The 26,301-nt window shown below is 41.7% G+C and overlaps 1 protein-coding gene across 8 annotated transcripts in view; it reads right to left on the bottom strand.

Moving 5' to 3' along the window:
- The window catches only part of LEF1 (lymphoid enhancer binding factor 1), a 124,667-nt gene that overhangs the window by 39,741 nt on the left and 58,625 nt on the right, over positions 1-26,301 (bottom strand). For all 8 annotated transcript variants that reach the window (XR_009245840.1, XM_058666963.1, XM_036495119.2 and 5 more), the window contains exon 4: positions 430-562. Coding sequence is in view for 7 of the 8 variants with exons in the window: in XM_058666963.1 (XP_058522946.1) it covers positions 430-562 (133 nt within the window). In the remaining variant the exon portion in view is untranslated. The remainder of the gene's footprint in view (positions 1-429; positions 563-26,301) is intronic.

The following is a 26,301-nucleotide window of genomic DNA, read 5'->3' as shown; positions in this document are numbered from 1 at the left end:
TCCCAGCTGGTTCGTGTCCTGGCTGCTCCACTTCCCATCCAGCTCCCTGCTTGTGGCCTGGAAAAACAGTAGAAGCTGGTGCAAAGCCTTGGGACCCTGTACCTGCGTGGGAGACTGAGAGAAGGCTCCTGGCTCCTGGCTTTGGATCAGTGCAGCTTTGGCTGCTGTGGCCACTTCGGGAGTGAACCAGCAGACGGAAGATCTTTCTATTATCTCCTCTCTAAGTTTACCTTTCCAATGATAAATAAATAAACACATCTTTTTTAAAAAAGCACTGCTATCACATGAATTACTCATTTCACTACAAATGTGTTTCAGTCCACCTGGTGGTATGAAGTAAGGGCACTCGGAGGGTCCCTCACACTGATGAGACTTGCTCCACGTTCAGCGAGAGGCCTGGGCAGGGCAGGGCAGGGCAGGGGCTCGTACCTTGTTTGGAGTTGACATCTGACGGGATGTGTGACGGGTGTGAGCCTGGAGAAAAGTGCTCGTCGCTGTAGGTGATGAGGGGCGTGAGAGGATGCACCGCATGGGAAGGCTGCACCACGGGCACTTTGTTGGACTGCAGAGTAATCACAAGGTCAACAGTTAAGCACGGATGCCAAGCTCTGGTCTCCTTTCCAAAGTGAAAGTCGCACAGTGGCCGCAATCTATAATGAGCATACAGTCACCTGCACATCTCAACACCTAAACTCAGCCCTTCGAGGTTCCCAGAGTACGTCTGCGCAGAGTGCTCAGGCGTATGCATATCTCACATGAACAGATTACCAGGCATTTCACCGATGCCTCTCTGGTGATTTAGGTTGACCACTGTTATCCCATATGAGAAGAATCTTTGCAAATATATATTTATATTTGATTTCAGGTTATCTTCCCAGGTTAAGTTCACTCAAGATTTATGAAAGCAAAAGTTACAGATGTTTTGTAAGCTCTGCTTGCATTGCATACATTTGGAACGACGACAACGAAAAAAGGGCACTCAATAAAAAAAATTGTCCGGTGAATAACAATCGGCAATTTAAAGAGTAAAATTTAAACAACCCAATAAACTACAAACTTTTGCTATTGTTTACAAAATTCATTAGCAGTACATGCATGCTACGCCATCTTTTCTTATTTCACACAGGTTTGCCAATCAAACGTTAACTATCTGCTATGCTTTAGTGCCTGCTCAGTTTATCATCTTCTCCTCTGGCCTTGAATTGGATATAAATGTAGCTTGTAAAAGCATTTAAAATTAACATTGTATTTTAGCAGATTTCAACTGAATCTTAACATTTTTTAAATTTGAAAATCCAAAATGATACAGCAAGGATGGAGAGTGGCCAGCCTAACTGGCCATGTAAGGCCTGTGAAACCACCTGACCTGGCCCTGCCAAGGCAACAACTGCAGGCAAGACTAGAAATCCAGTGCATCTACAGCAGGCTAATTGTTAAGTTGATGATTTTATGTGGTCCATGAATGGTGTTATAGAAATCCAATTGGCCCTTGGCAGATAAAAGCTTCCCACCCCTGGATGCAGTAATATTTTTGAAAGGCTCAGGTTATCTATCAGGACTTTATCAAGCTTTAATCTGTATCCATTTTGACTGAAGAAAAGTTGAAGCTGATTATTTTTTTTTCTTCCAACAATGTGCTAAATAAATAAATTAACACTATAAACAAGAATCAACCTTTGGGGGGATATTTTAAAGAAACTCTAGCTAACATATTCCTGGAAAAAATACTAAGATTACATATTAAGTGTTCTCAACACAAAAAGGCTAACTCTGTGAGATGGCACATCTTAATTAGCTAGATTTAATCACTGTATTATGCATACACACTTTAAAAAAATGCTAGACACAATAAATAATACGATTTTATCTACCAATCTAAAGGAGAATTTTCTTAAAACGAAAGCCAAACACTTCACCACAACTCTAAAGGGGGGACCTCAATACAATTACACACATTAAAATGTTTCTGATTTCAAAGCCATCTACTAATTAAAGCAGTGTCAGGACGATCTCTGTTTAGAAGCACTACAGCAATGAGTAACATGGATTGAAGAAGGGAGTATAATAAATTCACTAGTTTGCCATCTTCCTCTCAAATTAGTGAAATTTTACCAGACTAGAGTGGATGTGAAATAATTTCTCTAAAAGTGTGTATATATGTGTGTGTGCACGCACACAGACACACATACATAGCAAAGCCTAAAGCATGTGCCACCTACTTGTTAAAACACAGGCCCCTGTGATACTGGCGTGCATGGACCCACACCAGTAAAGCACACTAAATCACAACTTGGTGTTCTGTACTAATTAGTTGAAAAGGTATGTTGCTCAAACAGGAAGGATCACCCTAAATGAGAAGTAATTATCCTACTACTACTAATAATACTTCTCTTCACCACCTACCTTAAAATTTCCATCCAAAAGAAACTTGGGTAAGGGTGGAGAGGTAAAATCACACTTTTTTTGTACACTGCTTTAATTTCCGTATTAGATTCTTCTTGCATTATAATTACCAGCTCATCTCTAATGGCAAAACTTGCACAGGTCATAGTGCCTTTGACATTTTGTAATTACAGAGCCATTATCACAGCATATGATTTTTCTCTGTACAACCCATCATAAACATCTATGCATAGAAATGTGTAAATCGCTTAAAAATCGTTAATGCTTTTCAAGTGTTAATGATAAGGTTTGCCAAACACATAGAGTGAGCATCTTAAATACAAGAAATTTTAAGTTCTAGAGGAGGTGGGGTGGGTGAGGATATTATCATAAGCCCTTTTTACAATAGAAACGATCTCAACACCTAAGTGATAAAATGAAGATATTTTAACTATGCCTTAAAATATCTGCTTTAGGATTCATTTTGAAAGCCTTATAACAAGCATAATAACCAAATAATCTGTAAAGATACTTTCTTGGGGTAGCTATGTAAGGAACTAAGCATTATAAAAATCTTTTGGAAAAAATATACAGCAAGATGGGTTTTCCCCTCTTTTTTGCATGCCTTTCTTGTTTCCAGAGCGCTACCTTGAGGAACTTGCATTTGCAGGCAGTATCTTCTTAATGTCTGACCTATCCCTCCAGTCATATAGCTCAGAATCCAGTACCATGAATTTTTGTTAAATTATGCTATCCTTGCTCTCCTCTTAATTTTACGGTTTTCAACACAGATTTGCTTTCCTGTGGGAAGGAGATAAGGAGCTGAGGATTTTAATTTAAGCTCTGGCCTTGTCTTATAGTTTGCAAGATGGATAGGGAAGGCAGTACTAGTAGGTGTGTTAAAGCCAACAAGGATTATGTCCATTTTCGTGGCCAAATAATAAAAGCAATATGAAATCTCAATGATATGTGTGAGCAGAATTCTAAGGGTTATATTTTGCCTCCTGTCAACCATCTCCATCGTGTATAGAAACCGAACAAAGTGGATTCCAACTTGGCACACTGCCAGTACAGTCAAGAGTCAGCCCTTAAACCCACAGACGTCCTTGGATGCCCGAGGTCCCTGTCCTGTGATACTGTACACACACAACATCAGTGCTCTGGCACTGCTACTCTGTTTACAGGGAGTATACCATTCTTAACTCTATTCTTCTGATCCCAAAATAACAAGGTGAGGAACAGGTGAAGGAAAAACTACTCGGCCGACGTAAGTTTTTGCAAACAGATTTACATAACTACAATATCATGTGGTAATATATTCACATGTGTGGGAATCTGTGCATTTATGACTAAAATGTCCCGAACACTATCTCACTCCAATGACGTTACCTTGACAAGGTTCCTTTTTTTTCACACAGTTTACTTATTAAGTAGAGGTGTGGCAGGCAGCAAGGAGTAAGGACTGGAGACAAAGGATATGTTCTTTAAATTTTTTTTACACACACTCACACACACACAATCTGGGGCCCAGCATGATGGCTCAGTGGCTGAATCCTTGTCTTGTATGAGCTGGAATCCCAGTGGCTGCCAGTTCATTTCCTAGTTGCTCTACTCCCCATCCAGCTCCCTGCTTGTGGCCTGGGAAAGCAGAGGAGGATGACCCAAAGCCTTGGGAACAAACTGCTCCTGTTCGCCCTTCCTGTTAATGTCCCTGGGAAAGCAGAGGAGGATGCCTCAATTTCCTGGGCCACTAACACCCACATGGGAGATGTGGAAGAAGCTCCTGTCTTCAACCCTGCCCAGTCCCAGCCTTTGCAACCATTTGGAAAGTGACCCAGTGAACAGAGATGTCACCCACAACCCCCATAAATCTGCCTTTCAAATACATAAATAAATCTTCTAAGAAAAATGAATTGGGTGACATAAGACAATATATATTCAATTCTCTGCCTTCATGTTACGTTAAAGCTGTAGGAAATCTGAAGTGCTTTTACTCCAGGCTGTTTGGTCCATCCGGTGAGAAGTTGAGACAGAGGTCTCCATGGAACTGGTGCTCAAACTGGGAATTTGACTCAGCACTGGCATGGGCACAGCCTCTCTCGGCACAGCACTCCTCTAACACAAGGTCACCATGAATCCGCTAATAATGGGCCTGGGCTGCAAAACATACTGCAACCAAGAAGTAGGGATTTTGAAGCCTGTCAGCTCTCTCTCTGCACACCTCACTGAAACAGCACATGAGGGGCCAGTGACGTGCTGAGGGCCTGGGCCTCTGCTTCCTGTGAGAGACCAAGAGCGACTCTCATGCTCCTGGCTCTGGCCTGGGTCTGTATGGGCTCCTGCAGACATTTGAGAGAGTGAATCAACGAATGGAAGTTCTTTTTCTCTTGTTCTATCTTTCTCTTCCTTTTTCTCTTGCTCTGCCTTTCAAATAAATTAATTATTTAAAAAAAAGCATCCAAGTCTCTTGATTCCTGCTTTAGGCATTTCCCCCACTTTACCTAAGGAATGGATAAGGGGAAAGGATAAAATTCACTTTGATTCTTTCTCATTCATAGGTATAGTCAGGTAAAGTCTTACATCTTAACCAACGATGTAAATCCTATTCATCCAATGGAGAAGCATGAATGCTGCCAATGTGTGACCTCAATTTGATTATCCACCCCTCTTTATGAAATACTTGGTAGTCTTAGGTCATTCCAAATTCTCTACCTTAACTGAAAGCAACTTAGTAAAAGCTCTAAGCTCCAAGGGCAGCCAGGTGGCTGAGCAAGATCCCAAACTATGGTTTTCTGATGCTAAATGCACCTCCTTTAATCACAGTCAGTGGTAGGTGAGCTGATCTCCTCCCTACAAAGAATCATGATGGGGGAGAGCTCTCCCACCACACTCAACAGTCCCACCAGGCTTTTGCATAGGAAGCCTGAAATCCTTTCCAACACTTGAAAATAAATCACCCTCGGGCCATCTTACCACATTACACATAACAATTATAGCAACTAACAATTACCAAGGGCTTACTGTATACTAAACACCTTATCCTCACAGCAACCTCCATGTGGATACAATTCTTATTCCCTTTCACAGATGTGGAGACAGGCATCAAGAAGCTAAGTAACTTTCCCAAGTGCAAAGAGCTAGTCAGTGGCAAAGCCAGGATCCAGTATGTCATGCTGTCACCCTGAAGAGCCACCTCCATCTTATCCCGGACTCTGAACTGACCAACTAGGTTATACCTAACAGTACGTGATATCTATGAAACAACTGTGTGGTCTTTGTCCTAGGCACAAGAACGACTCAAAGAGGAGTCAGTGGATGAGGTTAGAGGGGCAGTGACTCAATTGCCGCCTTTCTCTCCAGGACTGGAAAACATTCCAAGAAAGCTGCTTGCCTGCCACTCAAGCTGTTCCCTGCAGGTAAGAGCTTCTTTGCACCTCCTGTGTGGTGAAAGTACCTCCTGTGGACATGAAGTGGGTGTCACTTAGGGATCCTGACAGCCACCCTCTAAGTAGCACTTCCAGAAATGGCCCATTCAACATGGGCAGGAGCTCAAGGTATGGTCAAAGTTAATAGCCTCCAAGGCCAAGCTTCTAGGAAAGACTGAAAAGTGCTTCAACTCCCTGCTGGCTGCGGCCTCAGATTTGCTGACCTGGCAGCTAGACCTCTCTTCCCATGTCTCCCAGTGTCAGTTAAACCTAGGTGCAGAGCTGGCTATCCGTGTTCATCACAGGCCTCCTGGAAAGGAAGAACTGAGCCGTGGGGAATTTCAACACTGCACCACATTCATGGAGATGAGAGACTTCATTTTGCTTTACATTCATCTCAGAAGTCATCTGGTACTTTCCTCTTCTGAGACCTTGAGCTTCTCAGGCCTTCTCACCTACTGGGGCAGATTCTGCTCACTGCAAAAAAGACATAGCCACGCCTGCATCTGTCAGATGGCAAAAAACAACGTTCAGTACTGAAAATACTTTCCTGAGATCCACCAAAGTGCAACAGCTGGTTCAGGCCTGATAGGGTTTTCAAATCTAGGATGACTACTGTTCAATGGGGGCAAGGCGGTAGGTAGGTCTCTAACCTTACGATCACTGATCACTGGACAACTGGAGTATTTTTCCTGAGAGTTTATTATGGACAGACACCAAAAGGTGTTGGACATCATGCAGTGCTTCTGTATACTCTGGCACTCATCCACATATGTGGTTATTATCTCAGTTATACTTATGGGAGAGGAAGGCTGACTCCTTGGAACACAGGGCTGGGTAATAATGAGCCAAGTGAAGTGTTGTGCTCTCTCACCTACCATTCCAAACTGGCCCACTGCCCCATGAACTCGGTCTGCCACAGGCTCAGCTACAACCAAGCCTATGGATAGGAACAAGCACCTGGAGAAGACTGCCACCACCAGTAGGTTCCCAGGGAACCACTGGAAGAGCTGCTCTAAACCCCAAGCACCAAGTGCTAACTGTTCTCCAGGGTCTCAGGGCGATGATTTTCACAGACTACATCATTTAATCCTGGAGCTACCACTGAACTAGGCATTGACATTTCTGTTCTGAGAAAAGCGAAAAGAACCAGGGTTCTGAGAGGTTAAGTAATTCACATAAGATTACACAGGATGTTAAGTAGCAGAGAAAAGGCCTGAATCCAAGCCTGGATGCTCTGAAGTTCACAAAGGTAAAAATAATCCTTGCATTCTCAGTTGCCCAGTGGAACAATCTAGTTTAACATTCAAGGATATGAGCACTGGAGGCAGAGTTCAAATCACAAATATTCAAATGCCACTTAGGAACTGTGGTTAAGTAATGCACTGCAGTTTTCAGATCCTCGACTTCCCCCTAGCTAAAATGAGTAGAAACATAGCTAACAAAGTTAAGGTGTAAATTATATAGCAATGCAAGAACAAACATACATCTAACTCAGTGTGCCTGGCATATAATAAAGCTCAATAGATACTTATGGAGCTCAAGAATGGAAGAAGAAAGGGAAATGAGGGCATGGATGATCTGCTTTGCTTTAAGTTTGTATCACTCATTCTCTAAAGGCAACATGCTTTAGAATTTAGAACTGTACTAACGCTTCCTGCCCTTCTCCATGGAGATGCTCTGAGCTCGTGTGTCAGACACAAGGATCTGCCCCTCTGCAACGCCTACCGGAATACCTCCCATCCTTCACTTGAAACCATAAACTACACATAACGTTCTGGCTTAAGTTTCGCCATAGCATTCATGCACAGAAGTCTCCTATATCTTTGCTGTAAGTCATCAATGGTGTTTTAATTTAATAGGCAATACAATCGGGCCCGGCGGCGTGGCCTAGCGGCTAAAAGTCCTCGCCTTGAAAGCCCCGGGATCCCATATGGGCGCCGGTTCTAATCCCAGCAGCTCCACTTCCCATCCAGCTCCCTGCTTGTGGCCTGGGAAAGCAGTCGAGGACGGCCCAAGGCTTTGGGACCCTGCACCCACGTGAGAGACCTGGAAGAGGTTCCTGGTCCCGGCATCGGATCAGCGAGCACCGGCCCGTTGTGGCTCACTTGGGGAGTGAATCATCGGACGGAAGATCTTCCTCTCTGTCTCTCCTCCTCTCTGTATATCCGGCTTTCCAATAACAATAAAATCTTTAAAAAAAAAATAGGCAATACAATCCACATTAACTCTTTTTCATGGTGTCTCCTACAAAGGTAGTTTTCAAACATTTTGGTTCTCAGGCCATCTTTACATTCTTAAAAATCACCAAGGCTCCTAACGAGCTTTTATCTACGCACACTCATCTATACGTACATATTATGGTAGAAATCAAAGTGAGAAAGGTAAAACAACTCACTTGCTTTAAAATGACAGACATGGCCACATAATATATTTAATAAAAACAACTCTGAAAAGTTAAGAATTGTATTTTTTCATACTTTTTTTTCGCAGACCTTTGTAGTGCCTGCTTTAATAGAGGACAACAGGATTTTCATTTCTGCTTTTGCATTCAACTGCCCACTATTTTAGGGCTCAGGTGAGTGTAACAGACCTACCCTAATGATTTCTGTCTCCTAACATCAACAGTGAAAGTGGGAGAGGCCAGGAGAGAGGGTAGCTTTGGAAGTGACATCAAAGACAAAGACAATGCTTTTACCTTTCATTTTTTCTTTCATTTACAGCTACTGGCAATTAATCCTTGCAGGTAAGAGTCCAGTAGCATTACAAACATCCTTATTGGGTGTTACAGTTATTATTCTGACTATCCAAAGTCCCCGGTGGGGACGGCGGGGGATCGGCTATTATACTTCTGTACTTTTTCCTTAACTCAGAATCCTTTTTGAGCACTGGGGTTTTTTTCTCCAACACTAACAAGCAACATGTCAGAACTATTTTGCATTTTTGAAATGTTTTAGAACAATTAGTTCATATTTAAGTCTAGCTATTCGGTTTATACTTAATCTTATGATTTATTTGAACTCTTCGGCCACTTACGGTGACAAAAGCGTCATTTAATTTCTTGCCATTTATTGATCACTAATCATGTTTCAAAGGTTTTATTAAATAAAGACGACAGAAGAGAAATAAGTCAAGGAAAGATAATTAGCAACAGAAGAAGGATTGTTTAGGCAGCAAGAGCTGAAATCCAGACAGCTCAACAAGAAGGACGAGGGGTATCCACTGGATCTTTACCACTTCCTTCTGTTCACTATATTCTGAGAGTGATAAAAAGTGCTTTACACTTATAATAAAATTTACCTCCCAGTTTTCAAATGACAAAACTTATGCTCAGGAAGGTTAAGATTTACCCAAGGTCATAAAACCTGGCCTGTATATAGGAGAATATGTATTCCACACAGACCTGTTCCATACCAGATCAAAGTTGCACTGTGAACCCTGCAAAGAAATGGACACAAAACAGAATCATTCATTCTGAGAGCAAAACAGGGCCCCGCTGTTTGCTGACATCTGTAACTGATGTCTATAAGCAGCAAGTCATGGGCTAGGATGCTCAGGTGCTCAGAAAGCTCAGCGTAAAAGGAAACATAATCTCTAACAATGCACAGCCACTGTACCCTAGGTCTGATTTCACACAACACCTCCACCACTCCATTAATCATTTAAGGGCATCATTTATTTTCAATTATCTTTCAAAAAATAGAATTGGAATTATTTCAGTTAAATACAGGCTTGAGCCTGATTATGCTCGTGATACAGTATTACAAGTGTGGTGACAAAGTGGCTAATTCACAATCAGAAACAGAACAAACAAGGGATGAGGCAGGTGAAAGAAAGGACCACCACCTTCTGGATTCTGGGGAGGCAAGACACACAGGACAAGATCAAGGAGTGCTGTCAGGGTTCCTGGGAACATTTAAGCGGTGGAACAGTAACAGCAAGACAGCAATGGCTCACAACAATTTTTGCATTGCACTGAGTATGTGACCTTAGCTGATTATAAACATATTTGTAAGATTCACTTAAAGTTGGGCCCGGCGGCGTGGCCTAGCGGCTAAAGTCCTCGCCTTGAACGCCCCAGGATCCCATATGGGCGCCGGTTCTAATCCCAGCAGCTCCACTTCCCATCCGGCTCCTTGCTTGTGGCCTGGGAAAGCAGTCGAGGACAGCCCAAAGCTTTGGGACCCTGCACCCGCGTGGGAGACCCGGAAGAGGTTCCTGGTTCCCGGCTTTGGATCGGCGCAGCACCGGCTGTTGCGGCTCACTTGGGGAGTGAAACATCGGATGGAAGATCTTCCTCTCTGTCTCTCCTCCTCTCTGTATATCTGGCTTTCCAATAATAATAAATCTTTTAAAAAAATATTCACTTAAAGTTACAGAAAGTGAAGAAGGGAGAGAGAAAAAAAGGAAGGAGGAGGGAAAAGAGAGAGAGAGAGAGAGAGAACACATCTTTCACCTGATTTACTCTCCACATGGCCATAATGGCCAGGGTTGGGCCAGGCCAAAGCCAGGAGCCAGGATTGTCTTCCAGGTCTCCACTTAGGTGTGGGTGGATTGAGTTTGGGCCATATTCTACTGCTTGTGCCAGGCAAATCAGCAGGGTGCTGGATTGGAAACAGAACAGCTGGGACACAAACCAGTGCCCACATGGGATGTGCCAGTATTAAAGGTGGCAACTTTGCTTGCTACACTACAACCTGATCCCGTTTAAATGTTTTAATACATGAGTCGACCTATAATATTAACAGTCTAAGAGAGGACTGTAGTATGCATAGCGAAAGGCAGGGTCCATAGTCCCCAAATTTAAAAAAATGGCAGCCATATTCCAACAGATAAATGGTTTGCCAATTACCATATAATAATTTCTTACTAGGCTGAAGTCTGGTCAGCATGGTGAAAGCAACACTTTTTATGTTAAGCAGGGAGAGTGGGAACAAATCCAGTCAGTGAGGGTGGCAGAGAAGCCAGGACCAAGGGCTTTCCTTATCTCTTTCAATGAGGGCTCAGGAGCTCCAACACCACAGAGGGAAGGTACTGCTGGGGGCAGGAGAGGGCAAATTACAGCAAGTTCTGGGGTTCATCAGTCACTGACCCTGAGAATAGGTTCCACCAGGTTTTCTAGAGCCGATCTGGGCACATTTTTTATGTGTTTTGTTTGTTTGCTTGCTTGTTTTAAAAACAGGTTCTGGGTCCGGCACAGTAGCCTAGCAGCAAAAGTCCTTGCCTTACATGGGCCGGGATCCCATTTGGGAACCGGTTCTAATTACAGCAGCCCCGCTTCCCATCCAGCTCCATGCTTGTGGCCTGGGAAAGCAGTCAAGGACAGCCCAAAGTCTTGAGGCCCTGCACCCTTGTGGGGGACCTGGAAGATGCTCTGGGCTCCTGGATTCGGATTGACTCAGTTCTGGTCATTGTGGCCACTTGGGGAGTGAAATTATCAGACAGAAGATCTTCCTATCGCTCTCTCTTCCTTTCTATGCATTTGAACTTTCCAATAAAAATAAAAATAAATCCTAAAAAGAAAGGTCCTTCTGCTTTCTGCTCCAGTGTCCCTGGGTAGCATACTCAGAGGGAGAGGAAAGGCCCTCTCTGGTACTCAGTTTCAGCATGGACAATGACTCTTTGGCATTTAGAATGTCCATCAGGAAAGGATGAAGGTTTGGAACCTGAAAGATGGCCTCCCAGAGAGTGCCGAGCTGTGTGGGACCACAGCTACTCAGGCATGGCCTGCACGTGAGTTGCCTACATACACAGACTACACCTGGCAGGGCAGGGTGGGGTGTGGGGAGGGAGCTGACAGAATTCCACAGGGGCAGACATCACACTTCATCACTTCTTACTGCAACAGCTCCTCTCACCTGACTTGAACTAAATGTGAAAGGTCTTTGCCTTATTTTTGTTTACACAGAATGGAGTTCTGTTTTAAAATCAGGTGGAACACTTACAATCATGGGAATTTTTTGTGCCAGTTTTATCCCATTAAGCCTTTCTTGGTTTCAATGAACATTACATGAGTAAAACAGTCCCTGCTTAAAACAGGATGCTGCAGTGAGTGAAAAATAACACTTAAATTTTGGAAGGTAGTATCCTTCAGTTTTCCACAGAATTTGCTCATGAGTTCTAATCCCTCAAAAATTAAAAGGGAAAAAAAAAATACAACAAATAAACTACCTGAGGTTCAGTTTCTCCCAGTAAGATTACTGTCAAAAACATAAATAATGAAAAGTCAAATTTTACAGAGGCTTCAATCATATTCTATCACTTTATCTTCCAGAGATCTTTCCTGAACGATTAGAGCAGAAAAGAAAGATTAAAGCTGTTCTGCAGAGCTGCACTGACCAATATGGCAGCCACTAGCCTGAGCCCTTGAGACACGGTTGAAGTTGATAGGTATTGTTTACTCTAAGGGTAAGGTGTATAGTAGATCTCAAACACTTAGTGCAAGAATAATAAAAAATAACTCAATATATTTTTCACATTGGGTACTTGTGAAAACACCATTTCTGATATACTATATTAAATATTTTTAAAATCAATTTTTACAAAATTTTAATAATTTTTATTAATTTTTTTGATGCAGCTATAAGAAAATTTAAACTTACAGGAATGTGGCCCAGCACGGTAGCCTAGTAGTTAAAATCCTCGCCTTGAATGTGTCAGGATCTCATATGGGAACCGGTTCCTGTCCCAGATGCCCCACTTCTGATCCAGCATCCTGCTTACAGACTGGGAAAATAGTCAAGGACAGCCCAAAGCCTTGGGACCCTGCATCCACATAGGAGACCCACATGAAGCTACTGGCTTCCGATCTGTTCAGCTCTGGCCTTTGCGGCCACTTGGGAACCAGTGGACAAAAGATCTTTCCCTGTGCCTGTTTTTCTCTATATAAATCTGGCTTTCCAATAAAAATAAATAAATCTTTAAACAATTACAGGAACAACACATTTTTTGCTTGAGTTGTATTCAATTAGATAGCTCCCGCACACATTTTAAAACACCATCAGTAGCATTGCTTCTTTTCCTTCTGGTAATCCAATCTGACTTCAACATAAAAGGTAGGCATATTTTTCAACAAAAGTTCCTTTAATGTAAAAAGAAAATTATAGTTCAAAAGAGATAAAAATCTGAAAAATTAAACAAAAGGCTAGCAATCTTTTTTTAATTAAAAAAATTTCATTGGAAAGGCGAATTAGATTTTATGGAGAGAAGGAGAGACAGAAAGATCTTCCATTCACTAGTTGGTTCCCAAAGTGGTCACAACAGGTGGAACTGAGGTGATCCGAACCAGGAGTCAGGAGTTTCTTCTGGGCCTCCCACGTGGGCACCGCCCTCGACTGCTTTCCCAGGCCACAAGTACAGGGCTGGATGGGAAGTGGAGCAGCTGGGACACGAACTGGTGCTCATATGGGATCCCAGGACTTGAAGGAGGAGGATTAACCAATCAAGCCACTGTGCTGGGCTGGAAGGGCAGGTGAGTAGTATTAAAAACCAAATATTTATATGTTCAAAACGGTATAAAGCCAGGTTGTGAGAAAAATTACTAAATAGTATCCTTTATAGCTTAGAATGACATGGACAAATGGTATGTTACGCAGCGTTCATATGTAATTGCTTCATTTTGTCAAAGCTCAGATTACTTCCAAAAGCACATCATGTGCATGTCCAGGTTTCTCACAAAAACTGGTGAACTGCTTCCTTGCCAGGTAGCCCTCTTTTCCATTTCCCATCGCAGCATATTGTCTGGAAGGAAAAACAACAGAGCTTATCTCAAGTGAAGACAATGCTGCTGACATCACTGTTCACAGTACATACTTATATGAGTCAAGCAAAAAGCACCTTTTGCTTTGGACTTAAAAACAAAATCCTGAAATGAGTTGGAAATGGAGGCTACAACTTAAATGACAAAGCAGGTTACATAAATTGGGCTTTACGTAATACTGCCCATTTTGATTCACCTTCAGGCTCCCAAATAAGTCCAGGCAGAATAAAAAACTTTCGTTGAAACCACTCACTGCTGTGATACACAAAGAGCAAGCGAAATGTAAAGATTTATAAAGAGAGTTTTCACTTCTATTTATAGATGATTTAAAAAAAAAAAAAAAGCAACGTTCCAAAGCCTGTGGAAAACTATAGTCGCAAAGATGACGATGCCTGGCCTCTGCCTGTGAAAAGAGGACATTTTTGCGGACAGAAAAATCAAAACTAAACCTCTACTTTGTACCACTGACTGTGAAGAGGAAACTTTGTTCCTGAATTTTATTTTGCTTTTTATCCTTTTTAAAAGGTACATAAGGATAATCTCAAGGCAGATACAAAGTCTGTATTTCCCGAGAGTAACCAACAGTACCCCGAATTTAAGGTAGTGGTCTACAGCTGGCTTGTTCTAGCTCGTGAGAGCTGATTGCTAAATTTTCAGGAATTCTGAGAGCCTATTATTATCATGTTGGTAGCTTGAAATTGGTCATGGTGGGATTATTTATACCATGGAAATTGGCAAATGTGAAAAGTCCCCTCTCCCCGAAGCCGGTTGTTAAACATGTAACAGCACACCACTGGCAGACACTGAATCTCTTCCTAAATTACTAGGTGAAATAGTCTTTTCTTTTTCTTGTTTCTCGTTGACAAGAACAGGATCAGAACCCTGCTCTTTGTCTGAAACCGTTCCTGAAAGAGAAATTTCAGAGATGGCCATTTGGCATGATCTAGAATGACCTGATTCATGACCCACTTCCTACTCACCCTGGAGCACTCCAGTCATCGGCCATTAACTACTCAGCCTGGTTCCTTGCTGCTGGGCTTGAACAGCACTGGGTTTCACTCACTGGATACAAGGTGCTCCACTGCACAGCAATAAGACATTTGTAGAAGATTTATTGACATTTTCTTCCTTCCTTTCACTGACTTAGGAAAGAGTTTATGTGGATTTTTTAATAAGTGTAAAATTTTGATGTAATTGTTTCCGGAAGTTATTCAAAAGAAATACATTTGACAGAAAAAAAAAGCAAAATCAACTGACACTCTTTTACATGTGCACTAACGAATAGATGAACAGAGCTTTCAATACGGGGGTAGTGTATCAGGAGCTGTTCTTGCCCATGCCATAGAAGCAGATACTGTGCTAAATGTTTCAAAAGAGAGAGGTGAGAGACTGTTGTTCTTGCAGCACATTCACTTTCTGTAACTTCTTTTTGGAGAAGATGAGAATTGGCTTAGGGATTTTCTGAAAACAATTAGAAATTGTGAGGAGAGGAGATAAAGAAACAAAAATAATTTAAGGGTTAATTAAGGATGTCTTCAACACACTCTCCTCTGCATTTTTTGTTGAAGTTCCTGTACCAAGGCCATGGGTGAGAGGCAATTTCTGAGCCTATGATGACACATAGTTTCGAAGTCTGAATGCTGGACTACGATTCCTGCTTCTACCCACTATTCGTTACGTGAACTTAGGTAAATGAGCTACCTTTCTGTGTTTCAGATTTCTCAACGAATCAGGTAAATATTTTTCATAAGTTTGTGTAAAGATCAAATGATATCATGAACAAACTAACATTATGTCTACATACAACAAACAATTCTACTTTGGAATAACAGATATTATTCAGCTCATCTCCCCCTACCAACAATGGCACAATCTCAGTCAGCGTTCATGGTTTCAGTGAATACCAAGTCAGTCCAACTTTTAAATTGGTTGGAATAACTACAATGGCATTCGAGAATTCTTTAAATTACTACACTTTGCCTACTGGCTTGCACCCTTGAGAACCTAAGACAACTTTACAAAAGAATGTTTTCCATGATGCAAATACACTACATCAGGGTCCCATCCAAACTCTTGAAGAATATTATAATTTAATCTCTATAACATGCACCAGGCTGCTCCATCTGAAAACCAACATTCTAGTGATTTCTGAGCAAAGGTAGATGAAGGGATAGATGGCTGGATAAGCAACTTCAGAAAGTAGCAATACATACCTTTGTCTTCTGGAGGACCAAGAAACATCCAGATGACCCATAAATACAGTGAGGAGCAAGCAAGGGGACAATGAGGGAAGTGGGGAGGCCAGATCGTGCATGCAACAACTTGAACATTGTGACCCATGAATGCTGGATTCCTGACAGCAGCAAATGATAAAGTTTTGGCTTTGCAAATATGCCAGGCCCTTCCAAAGCCAATGGTCTCAGGGGTTCTGAAGCTCTGAATTCTGAAACTTTAATATCCTATAGATCTGATACAATGCCTACAAGGACCTATGGAAGAAGGAAGCTAGGAAAGCAAGAGTGTGAACCACTTACAGCCAGAAATGAGTTATTTGGTTTTAAGGTGGATCAGTACAACATTGTTTACATGCTGGGTTTGGTGCTGGCATGTGTTAGTAACTGGAAGGATGAACAGGAGCAGTTTGCTCCCAAATTACTTCAAGTGTTAATAAAATTCTCACTGACCCAGTTTCTTCCAGAGCAAGGATCCACAAGGCTGAGCACATCATCATAACTTAAAGTTAGTACTTTACAGTAATATGAGGTCTTCTTTCCCAAGTTCCACCAATGGCTGCTCCTTTGGTGGAATAAAGACAGGAAGCACTGTGTATATCTGGGCCCGAAATACACCTTAAATCTGTACCTCTAGGTAAACTTTCACAGACACACTCAGGTGGGTAAATCTCACCTCAAGGGAAATGGTGTTTACCGGTGTCTATCAAGGGCAGAGAGAGGGCAGCCACCAGAGACAGTGGTACAGGGACAAACGGGTCAGCCCCAAGTCATCACTGAGTAAGAAAAGGGAAGGCTCAGTGGTTGTAGCTCCATGACTGGTAGGTGTACAGTCCGGGTCCTACACAGCAATGAGGACAAGGGGTCCTGCTTGGTTTAGGAGCCCAGAATGCAGATCCCTCTAAGAGCTTGCTTTCCATGAGCATGCCTCTTCAGCAGCTTGCCATAGCTATGAACGAGCCACTTCAAGAAAAGGCTGATGCTCTAGTGCAAGAGCCAAACTTAAACCATAGCAAAACTCACAAAACTTACAGCATTTACAAACTGTTTTTTGTGTTCCTAGGCTTCTGTAAATCTGTCTGCCTTTAAAAATAATAGGTTTTATTGTCTAACATAACCTGAATTTTTCCCTCTTCCACTTAGCACTAATTCAGTTGTGTTTTCTCTAGGCACGCCACCTTGTGTAATCTCCCCCTCCCTTTTAGAAAATTCCAACTGATTGCTTCATAGAGCTTTAAACATATACAAAGAAGCAGATAAAGGATTTCTTAGTTCTTAAGAAAGTCAAATGTAAAACTACCAACAAATCTACTCCTGGAGAGCTGAGAGCAAATACTCATAAAAATATATATAGCATCATTACTCATGACAGTAATTTGTGTATGTGTGTGTGTGTATATATATATATATATATACATATATATATATATATATATCCCAAAATATTTGTCAGCTGAGGGATAGGTGGACTGTAATATATACATGTGATGGAATATTACTCAGCCATGAAAATGAGCTATTGACATACCACAGAGAAACATTAAAAGTTTGACATCAAATGGAATAAACCAGACACAAACAAACCACATAATGTATACATTTGTTTATATGAAATATTCAGAACAGGCAAATCTGTAAAGAGAAAGCAGAAAAAATGTTGACAGAAGCTAAGAGTAAGAAATTAGGGTTGTCTGCTAAGTGTTTTTTTTTTTTTCTGAGAGTGACAAAAGTGTTCTGAAATCAGATAGTGAGATTTAACATATTAAAACCACTGAATTGTTTACATGAGTTTTAAGTCTTCTTAATTATATCCAATTTTTAAAAATAAAAGCACAAGACCTAATTTGGACTGAATGAAGGCTGACTTAGCTACACAAATGGTAAACCCAAGTGAAGTGCCACTGTCGATGCAATGTTTCTCTAGGTTTTGCAATTTTATGCCTAGTAGCGATGGGACTCTTCACAGGCTACCACTCGGAGTTATGTAACTAAACCACAGGCCACAGTGAAAGTGTGACCTTGTTTGGGTGTTTATGGACACCAAAGGGACTCACATTATCATATAGAGAGGACAGGGCTGGGAACTCTCCTCCTGCCCCCCACATGTTCTTAGGTTTGTCTCTCACTTCCCTCTCCCTCCAGAGCTCTCCCTAGATTCACCCTAGGAACAACATGTCTGTCTCTGAGGGCACTGCATGAGCTGATGAGGTAAGAACTAAAGCTGTGCCTTTTTGGGTCTCCTTCCACTTGCCACAGGACAGTAAGGCAAATGATTTGATCTTCTCAGCTTGCTCCAGACTGCTGGATGGATGGATGGTTATGCGTGGTAGGATCTGAAGGGCCCACTTTACAGACAGCAGGTAGGCATGCTTGCAGGAGCAATGAACTGTTATCAGGTCAGGTTTATAATCTGCATCAAAAACCTGGCCAGTACACAAAAATTAACCCCATGCACATAAGATTGTGGCTTATATTTTCTCTGCTACAGAGAAAACAAAACAAAACAAAAAAACAATTCACAGCACTTCATGGGGCTTTACTGTACCATAACAGGAAAGGCTACAACCTATGATATTCACGTCCCTGCTGCTCCACTTCCAATCCAGCTCCCTGCTAAGGGTCTGGGGAAGAAAGAAGAAAATAGCCCAGCCCAAGTGTTCAGGTCCCTGTAATCCAAGCAGGAGTTGTAATATAGCTTCTGGCTTCTTCTAGCTTCAGCCTGGCTGAGCACTGATAGCTGCGGTCATCTGGGCAGTCAACTGGCTCTGATTTTCAAAATAAAAAGTAGCACTTTTAAAATTGAAAGTGCATGAAGATGTGACCAACACTGTGGTATAGTACACTAAGCTTCTGCCTGTGGTGCTGGCATCCCATAAAGTTGGAATCCTGGCTATCCCACTTTTGATCCAGCCCCCTGCTTAAGGCCTTGGAAAGCAGTGGAGGACGGCTCAAATCCTTAGGTACTGCATCCATTTGGGAGAGCTGGGGGAGGCTCCTGGCTCAGATTGGTTCGGCTCCAGCCACTGTGGTCATTTGGGGAGTGAATCAGTGGGTGGAGAGCTTTCTCTCTGTCTCTCCTATCTGAAACTCTACCTTTCAGGTAAAAATGAACACATTTTTTTTAAAGCGCATGACGAATCCACTTCAACACAATATGCATTCGTTCCTTAAGATGACTATGGGATTGTAATACAAAGTTTCAAGGCAGCTCTTTTAGAATTACAAGAAAATGTTTCCTTAAATACCTCCATTTTCCCAAGTGGTTTTAAAATTAACCTCAATAATGTCTGAAATAATGATTTCTAGGAGTAAGAATGAAAATCTAAATCTTCTATCTCATTTCTCTTTGGAGTTTCAGACCCAATTCATATGACCCAGCAATGGTTATGATCCCATCTCCCCCAATTTAAAGTCTGTCTCAAGGCTTTCATTAGCCTCCCATCACAGGATCTGTGTAAAACGACTCCTGGGCCTGAGATGAAATATTCATTTATCTCGTATAAAGGAGGGGAAAAAGAGGGGAAATTGCTACTTCAAAGTGATCAAGTGCAAAGCAGTTTATTAATGTGGAATTCTAGAGTTAGGAGGAGCCTGGAGGTTCGTAGAGTCTGGCTCCCCGCTGTCAGCCAAGGAAGAAGGTGATACTCAGAAGGCACTTGTGACTATAGCTGGGCTACAAGTGACACCACTCCAAATCCATTGCCTCCACCTGGGCCCCCGAGCGACAAGCAGTCAGTCAGTCCTAAATACTCATAGGTAAACCCAACCGGTCCATTCAGTTCGGTTCTGTCCAACACTGTAAGCACTGAACAGGACAGCTGTGATATTAAGGTGCTATGCTAAAGAAGCCAGGAAGGAATAAGGATTCATAAAGCCTCATCACTGTTCCCAAGGCACCTGGTGTCTATGCAGGGAGGAAAGCTGTATATGCAGATAACTCAAACATGAGATGTTAAAGGCAAGTCAGGCAATGAAGAGATGAGTGTCCAGGAAGGAGCAAAAGATTGGAGGAAGGTCGTAACCATGGGATGATGACAACTCTAAGAGCCACTGGGGATACAGAGGAAGATGAGCTGACCTGAGTGACAGCCAGTGTGTGGGGCTGCCTTTATAGATTGGCATGAGGAAGACAAGACAGGGAATGATAATGGGCTCCGTCTTCACTGTTCATTGGAAGCCAATCAGCAGCAAACATTCACACACTGATTAAGGTATTTTTGTGATTGTTTCACCCAACAAAATTAAGAGAACTGGTATGAAGTCACAGGGCTACAAGACAGTGGAAATGCAAGTCTCCAGGTTGGATATCCAATGCCAGGTCATTGTATAGCACCCTAATACTATCTATCATAGGTGAGTGTTTCAGATCAGTCACAGAAATACAAAGGATTTTTCCAAAAATCAGTCAAGCGGCCAGCAGTGGAAAATAGCAGGCTAAGCCATTGTCTGCAGCACCAGTCTCCGCTGCTCCAATTCTGATTCAGCCCCCTTGGCAGGTGGTCCAAGCACTTGGGTTCCTGCCACCCAAATGAAGATCCGGATGGAGTTCCAAGTTCCCAGCATCAGGCCGGCACAGTCCTAGCCCTTTTGGAGAGTGAACCAGCAGATGAAGATCTCTCTCTCTCTCTCTCTCTCTGCCTTTCAATTAATAAGTCTTCTAAAACCCAGTCAAGTTGGTTAGAAAATTTTAAAAAAGGAAGGAAAACACGACATTTCAAAATCAATAAACAACACTGCCTGTACTAATGAGGAGTTTACACATACTGATATTCCTTTTTAATTTCTGTGGGTGCTCAAAGATGGGGCCCTCCTTTGAGTTGAGGTGGTGCAGAGGGTGAAACATCGGTGATGCCACCACAATGAGTAGAAATCAGATGGCAGACCGGTATAGGCAGTGTCACTCAAAATCTGGTACCTGCCTCCCATGGCCCACGCTCCAAGATTAAAAGGCCCACTGATCTTGTTGGAAAGGCTGACTGGGCCTTTAAACAATCCACTTCTTCACCCCTCATTATTATTTTAATCATTTTTATTCTAGAGTTATTATTATTTTATTCTACAGTTTGAGTTATCTGCCTTGGGGGAATACCTTCGGTCAATGACCTCTGCAGGTAAATAGGTGGGGCTTCTGAGCACAGAAAGGAGAGAGTTTTTGTTTTAAAGATCCCACAGATTACTGGGGGATGAGATTTCATGCAAAGCCTACAAAGAGGAAAAGGACTTAGTAATTTGTGTTCTAAAATGTTAACCACAATGTAGTCTTACTTGCGCTGTCTTGCAGAAAAAAACTCGTGCACTTTGAATTTTATTCTGGCTAGCTACTGAAGTCAGAGACCTATGTAAATTTTTTGGTTTTTCTCAAAATTTCCCCCTGTGCTGCTGTCAAGGAAGTGATTATCTACACACACACACACACACACACACACACACACACACACTCTGCTGTTAGCCTCTTTAACTATCAGAGTCCAACAGACTAATTTCACCTTTCAACTCTTGCCAGCCCTCATTGCCATTTTTCCTGCTAATGAGAAAATGACAAACAACACAGAAAACCTGGCACAGACATGGAACTAACAGGAACAGTTATCACAAGAAGGTTCTAAACAGGAAATTAGGAGATCTTCAGAAAGCACAACTCTTAACAATTTAGACCTCTGGGGCACTAAAGCTGGATACAAAGGAACAAGGGCCCCCAGAACCAGGAAAGATGAGGGATGCCAGGAAGTGAGAACTCTGCACCATAAGAGACACATAGAAATATCCAGGCAAGTTTCAGGCAGTCACTTCAGAAGGCGTATGTGTGAGGAGAGCTCACACATAGGGACCTCAACCTTGATACATGGCCTTGTGATGGTGTGCTCTGTCTTTGAGGTTTCCTCTCCAAACTGCTCAGATTTTCCACATCAACCTTCAGGTGCTTTGCAAGAGCAGACTGTTAGTAACAAGCCACACGTAACGCTGTGCTGGCAATGCGAAGCTCTTAGTTTATCACCAGCTTATCTGCAATCAGTTTGTCATGGTGCCGCTTTCTTTTAGCTTCTTCTAGAATTGACTCATCCACAGTGTACCCTTTCTCCTTGCAACCTGACCTGCTCAGGAGGTGTGGCATCAATGATGCGTCTCTGGACTCAGTTTTTCCTATCCAAATTAAGATATGATATGGATAAAATTTGCTGTTTTCCTTCCACATGATAAAATAAATCATATTGTAGAGTGGTAGATGTTCGATGGTCTTGGAAATGGGGACATTCTCATCAGAGTGAGAACAGATGAAACATTACCAGAGAAATGAACAGCAGAGGAAAGGTATCCCAGCCATTCATCTGGACCAGTTTTTCTCCCACTAGGTAAACAGGCTCACCTATAAAACCAACACAAATCACGTTTTTCTTGGCTCACTTATTTATGAAGTATACTTGCACTGGGTGAGGATTAACAATTAAATATTAGGTTTACAAACAAAACACAAGTAGATAAAGCCTTTGTTGTTGAGCTGAAAGCTTATGTTCTCCCTCATACTCCAACCCCCTTAACGATCTTAATTACATTAAAAAGAATCTGGAATAAAGATCCTACAAATAATTAGATGTGACTTTTGTGTTTTCATTCTGTCTGTGTCTAGGAGCACAGGATTGGATGCAGACCAAGCATCAAGTTTCAATAGATCTCTCCTGTGTCCCCAGCTTAGCACACAAACTTTGATGTGCAAAAACTTAACATTTCCAACTCGGGATATTGTGTTTGATAACAAAACAGCTTGGCAGATAAAAGGTAATTTATTAAATCTGCTAGAAGCTACTTATCTGCTATGGGCATGCCATCTTTAGGCATATTTGATGTAGCACCTGTGTGGAAGAACTAATTAAAACGGAGTAAAGAGGAGAAATCCACTCCCTGTAAGGCCATCAACTATCATGCCTCAGTGTTTCTAGCCTGAGCACTTCCTCAGTGTTCAATTAGTTTCAATTATTAACATATGAGAGGTAAATGGTGTTGACTTGCTGGGGGCTGTCACCATCTAGAAAGACTTCCACAAATGAAGCCGGGCAAGCTCTTTTCCAGGATGACTGCAGAGCCAGGTTGCCTGAGTTTAGATAGCACTTCTGCCACTTGCAAGCTGGGTAGCCTTCCAGCAAATCACATCTCCACCTGCCCCCAGCTTCTTCATTTGTAAAATGATAATAAACAGAGAAGACGACTTGAAGGACTGTTAGGAGGATACACATTAATATTTGCCAACTACTTAGATCTATGGTGTCGGCTTCACAGATGAGAGTTAAGTACTATGTTAGTGTTAAAAAAGAAAAATACAAATCTATGTGACATGTTTAGAATAGTGGCTGATAAACACCACACATATTACATTTCTATATAATGCAGATTTTCAACTAGAAAAAAGCCAAAGCTCAGAGTCCCAAATACCAAGACAGTCCAAAAGATTCTAAATTGTGGTCTCCTACTGTATACATACAAATTTAACAATGACAGCCAAAAAAAAAAAAAATCCAAGGAAGTACATTCTATCCAAGGGTGCTGGTGTCAGGGGGAAAAGAAAGGCCCATCAGATTCACAGAAATATACATCTGTCCAGCCTCATAATTAAGAAGTCACATTAGAGAACACAGATTTGCATGAAGTTCACTGGAGCTTTACCAATACAAATTACTTTTCCCCTGCTATTTCAAGCAATTATCACTTTTAACATCCAGTGGGGGTGGGGTGTGAAAGGGAAAGTAATGAGGATTTCTATCAGAATGTTATTTCCTTCAACTGTTTATATTCAGCAAGACTGAGCAGACTCCAACAGTGAGAGGAGATGGGGAAGAAAGGCAGGTGGCATTGTTGGTTAAACAATTTTCTAGGTCGGGGCTTGGCGGCGTGGCCTGGTGGCTAAGGTCCTTGCCTTGATCCCATATGGCCGCTGGTTCTGGTCCCGGCAGCTCTACTTCCTCTCTGTCTCTCCTCCTCTCAGTATATCTGACTTTGTAATGAAAATAAAATAAATCTTTAAAAAAAAAAAAAAAAAAAAAAAAAAAAAAAAACAATTTTCTAGGTCGAAAATTAACATTCTCCAAACAATACTTAAGTTTCTCTGTGTACAGCAACAGTGGTCACTAAGTATAGTAACCATTTACTTAAGGGAATATTTTTACTTTCTAAATTTGCATGTTTTATTATTTTACTGATGTGCCTGGAGTCAGAATTCTCCTAAACATCATGCATTATAAGCATTAACCACCTCTTGACTTAACAGCTTCAATCTGTCCCTGGTAATTCAATCTTCTGTCTTTTGCCAAAGGTTGCTAACAGGATGATTATAGTGTCTTTGAGATTAAATCTGTATTAGTGACATTTACTTGGGCCAGCACCGTGGCTCAGCGGAGTAAGCTACCAATTGCAATGCTGGCATCCCCTATTTTAATACTGTTTCAAATCCTGGCTGCTCTGCTTCCCAAGCAGCTCTCAACTAATGTGCCTGGAAAACAAGTCGGCTCAAATTCATTGTCCCGGCCACATTTGTAGGGCAGTATTCCAGGATCCTGGCTTTGGTGGCCCTGTCCTGGCTGTTGCAGCTTTCTGGGGAGTCAATCAGAGGCTGGAAGAGTTTCTCTCGCTCTCTTTTCTCCTTGTCACCCTGCCTTTCAAATAACTAAATAAATTAAAAACAAACAAAGCACAAAGGGACACTCTCTCCCCATAGAGATGGAACATATCAGAGTTTTTCTTTACCCTCCTGAAACTGCTCTTCTCCCCATTTTAATCAGGGAACCATCCCAAGCCTCTGCCCTTTCCATTCTGGTGCTGCAGGCAGGCCTCCTACAAGGGGAATGATCCATGTGGTTTCAAGCTTTGACTTTGCTGTCTCTATATTCCATGTTCCAGTTACTGAACCTGTTTTCTCAATTGTAACATGCAGATAAGGTTCAAAGAAAATCTACATAGAATTCACAGCCTTCTTTAGTTGGGAATACTAACTGTAGCAATCCTTCATATTATTTTACACCTTTGATGGGTCCTGTAACTATAATGTCTCAGAAATCTGTTCAGGCTCTGGGTTATAACTCATCCAAAGACATTTTAATGAAAGTGAGCATTCATTACACTGGGAGAAAGGTGCATCATCTTTTTCATATGTTGAGTTACTTAACAATTGGATAAAATTGTATACTTTCCTCCAAATTCTACCAGAAGAGAATAAAGGGTTAATCAACACTTAACCCTCCAGGTTTCCACTGGATACACCAAACCAAAGTTTTTTTTAACACATGCACACATACACACACACACAATACTGATTTGAACAGAACCCCTGAATGGGCAAGTGAAGACCCTGCAGACCCCCTGTGAAACATGGTAATGCAGACCTGATGGTCTCTGCCTTCCTTCTGCTGCCACCTGCTTCTTCCCGAACATGTCTTATACTGTGATGACTTTAGTAGAACTGTATTTCTATCTTGGTTCTCATTGGCTACATATACATATATACATGCATATATATATACATATATGTGGGGAGCCATGCAGTTGGGTAGGATGGCATGGGTGTGTGATGAGCACCGCTCCTTGGTTAGCAAGGCTACGAGGAGTTTCTAGCAGCGAGGCAAGGCCCGGCGGAATGTCTCTGGTCACCTCATTGCTGCCTCACCCCATTGTATGGACACTCAATCACCTCTCTCATGTTTCACAGAATTCTCCTGAGGGTGTTGTTGTTGTTTTTCTGCTAATGTGAAGTGATTCCTGTAACTGGTATGACACCTCAAATTGATCAATCATGTTATGATAAAAACATCTTTAGCGACGTAAGGCTATGACACACCGCTAAAAGTATACAATAGTACAATTGAGCTCACAATGTCTCCAAACATCCTGTTATGTGCCCACTTTTGTCCTGGAATTTGCCCTAGTATAAGTAATGTTTTCCTTAAGAAATGGCTTGATAATATCTTGCAATTGATGGCAATCATGGAGGTACAAAGAGTTTGTTTACCATGCACCTCGAACTGTTACAACACATGATATGACGCATTCTAGTTTCTCACCACAGAAAGCAAAAGTATATGTGGCATCTTCTAAAGGGAAACAAATGTGAACCCCCTCAAAATGGCTTAAAATCTCTTATATTGGCACTTATGTTTAGGGAAAGAAAACAGTTTCTAAAAACTTTTGTCTTATATTGGCACTTATATTTAGGGAATGAAAACAGTTTATATAGATAAAAGGAAGTTTCTTGTAAAGGCCCTCTGTAGATTGGCTGTGCTGCCTTGATCCCTTTCACTGCCCTTTAACAAAAGAACAAAAAACAATTGAATCAGCACTAGGTGAAGGTGACGGTAATTAATGCATGACTTGATTATAAGATTTAGCAAAGAACCTATGTTATATGCTTTTGTAAGATCCTTTCATTTATAATCTTTTAATTCTGTACTCTTAATATTTTAATCAATCTTAGTTTGTGTTTAGGAGAAATTGATTTTCAGTATAAGATTAATTTTGAGTATAA

Source organism: Ochotona princeps, chromosome 7, assembly GCF_030435755.1.
Source record: "Ochotona princeps isolate mOchPri1 chromosome 7, mOchPri1.hap1, whole genome shotgun sequence".
Taxonomy (NCBI): Eukaryota; Metazoa; Chordata; class Mammalia; order Lagomorpha; family Ochotonidae; genus Ochotona; species Ochotona princeps.
Note: the sequence above shows the minus strand (reverse complement) of the source record. Positions and strands in the feature narration are given on the sequence as shown.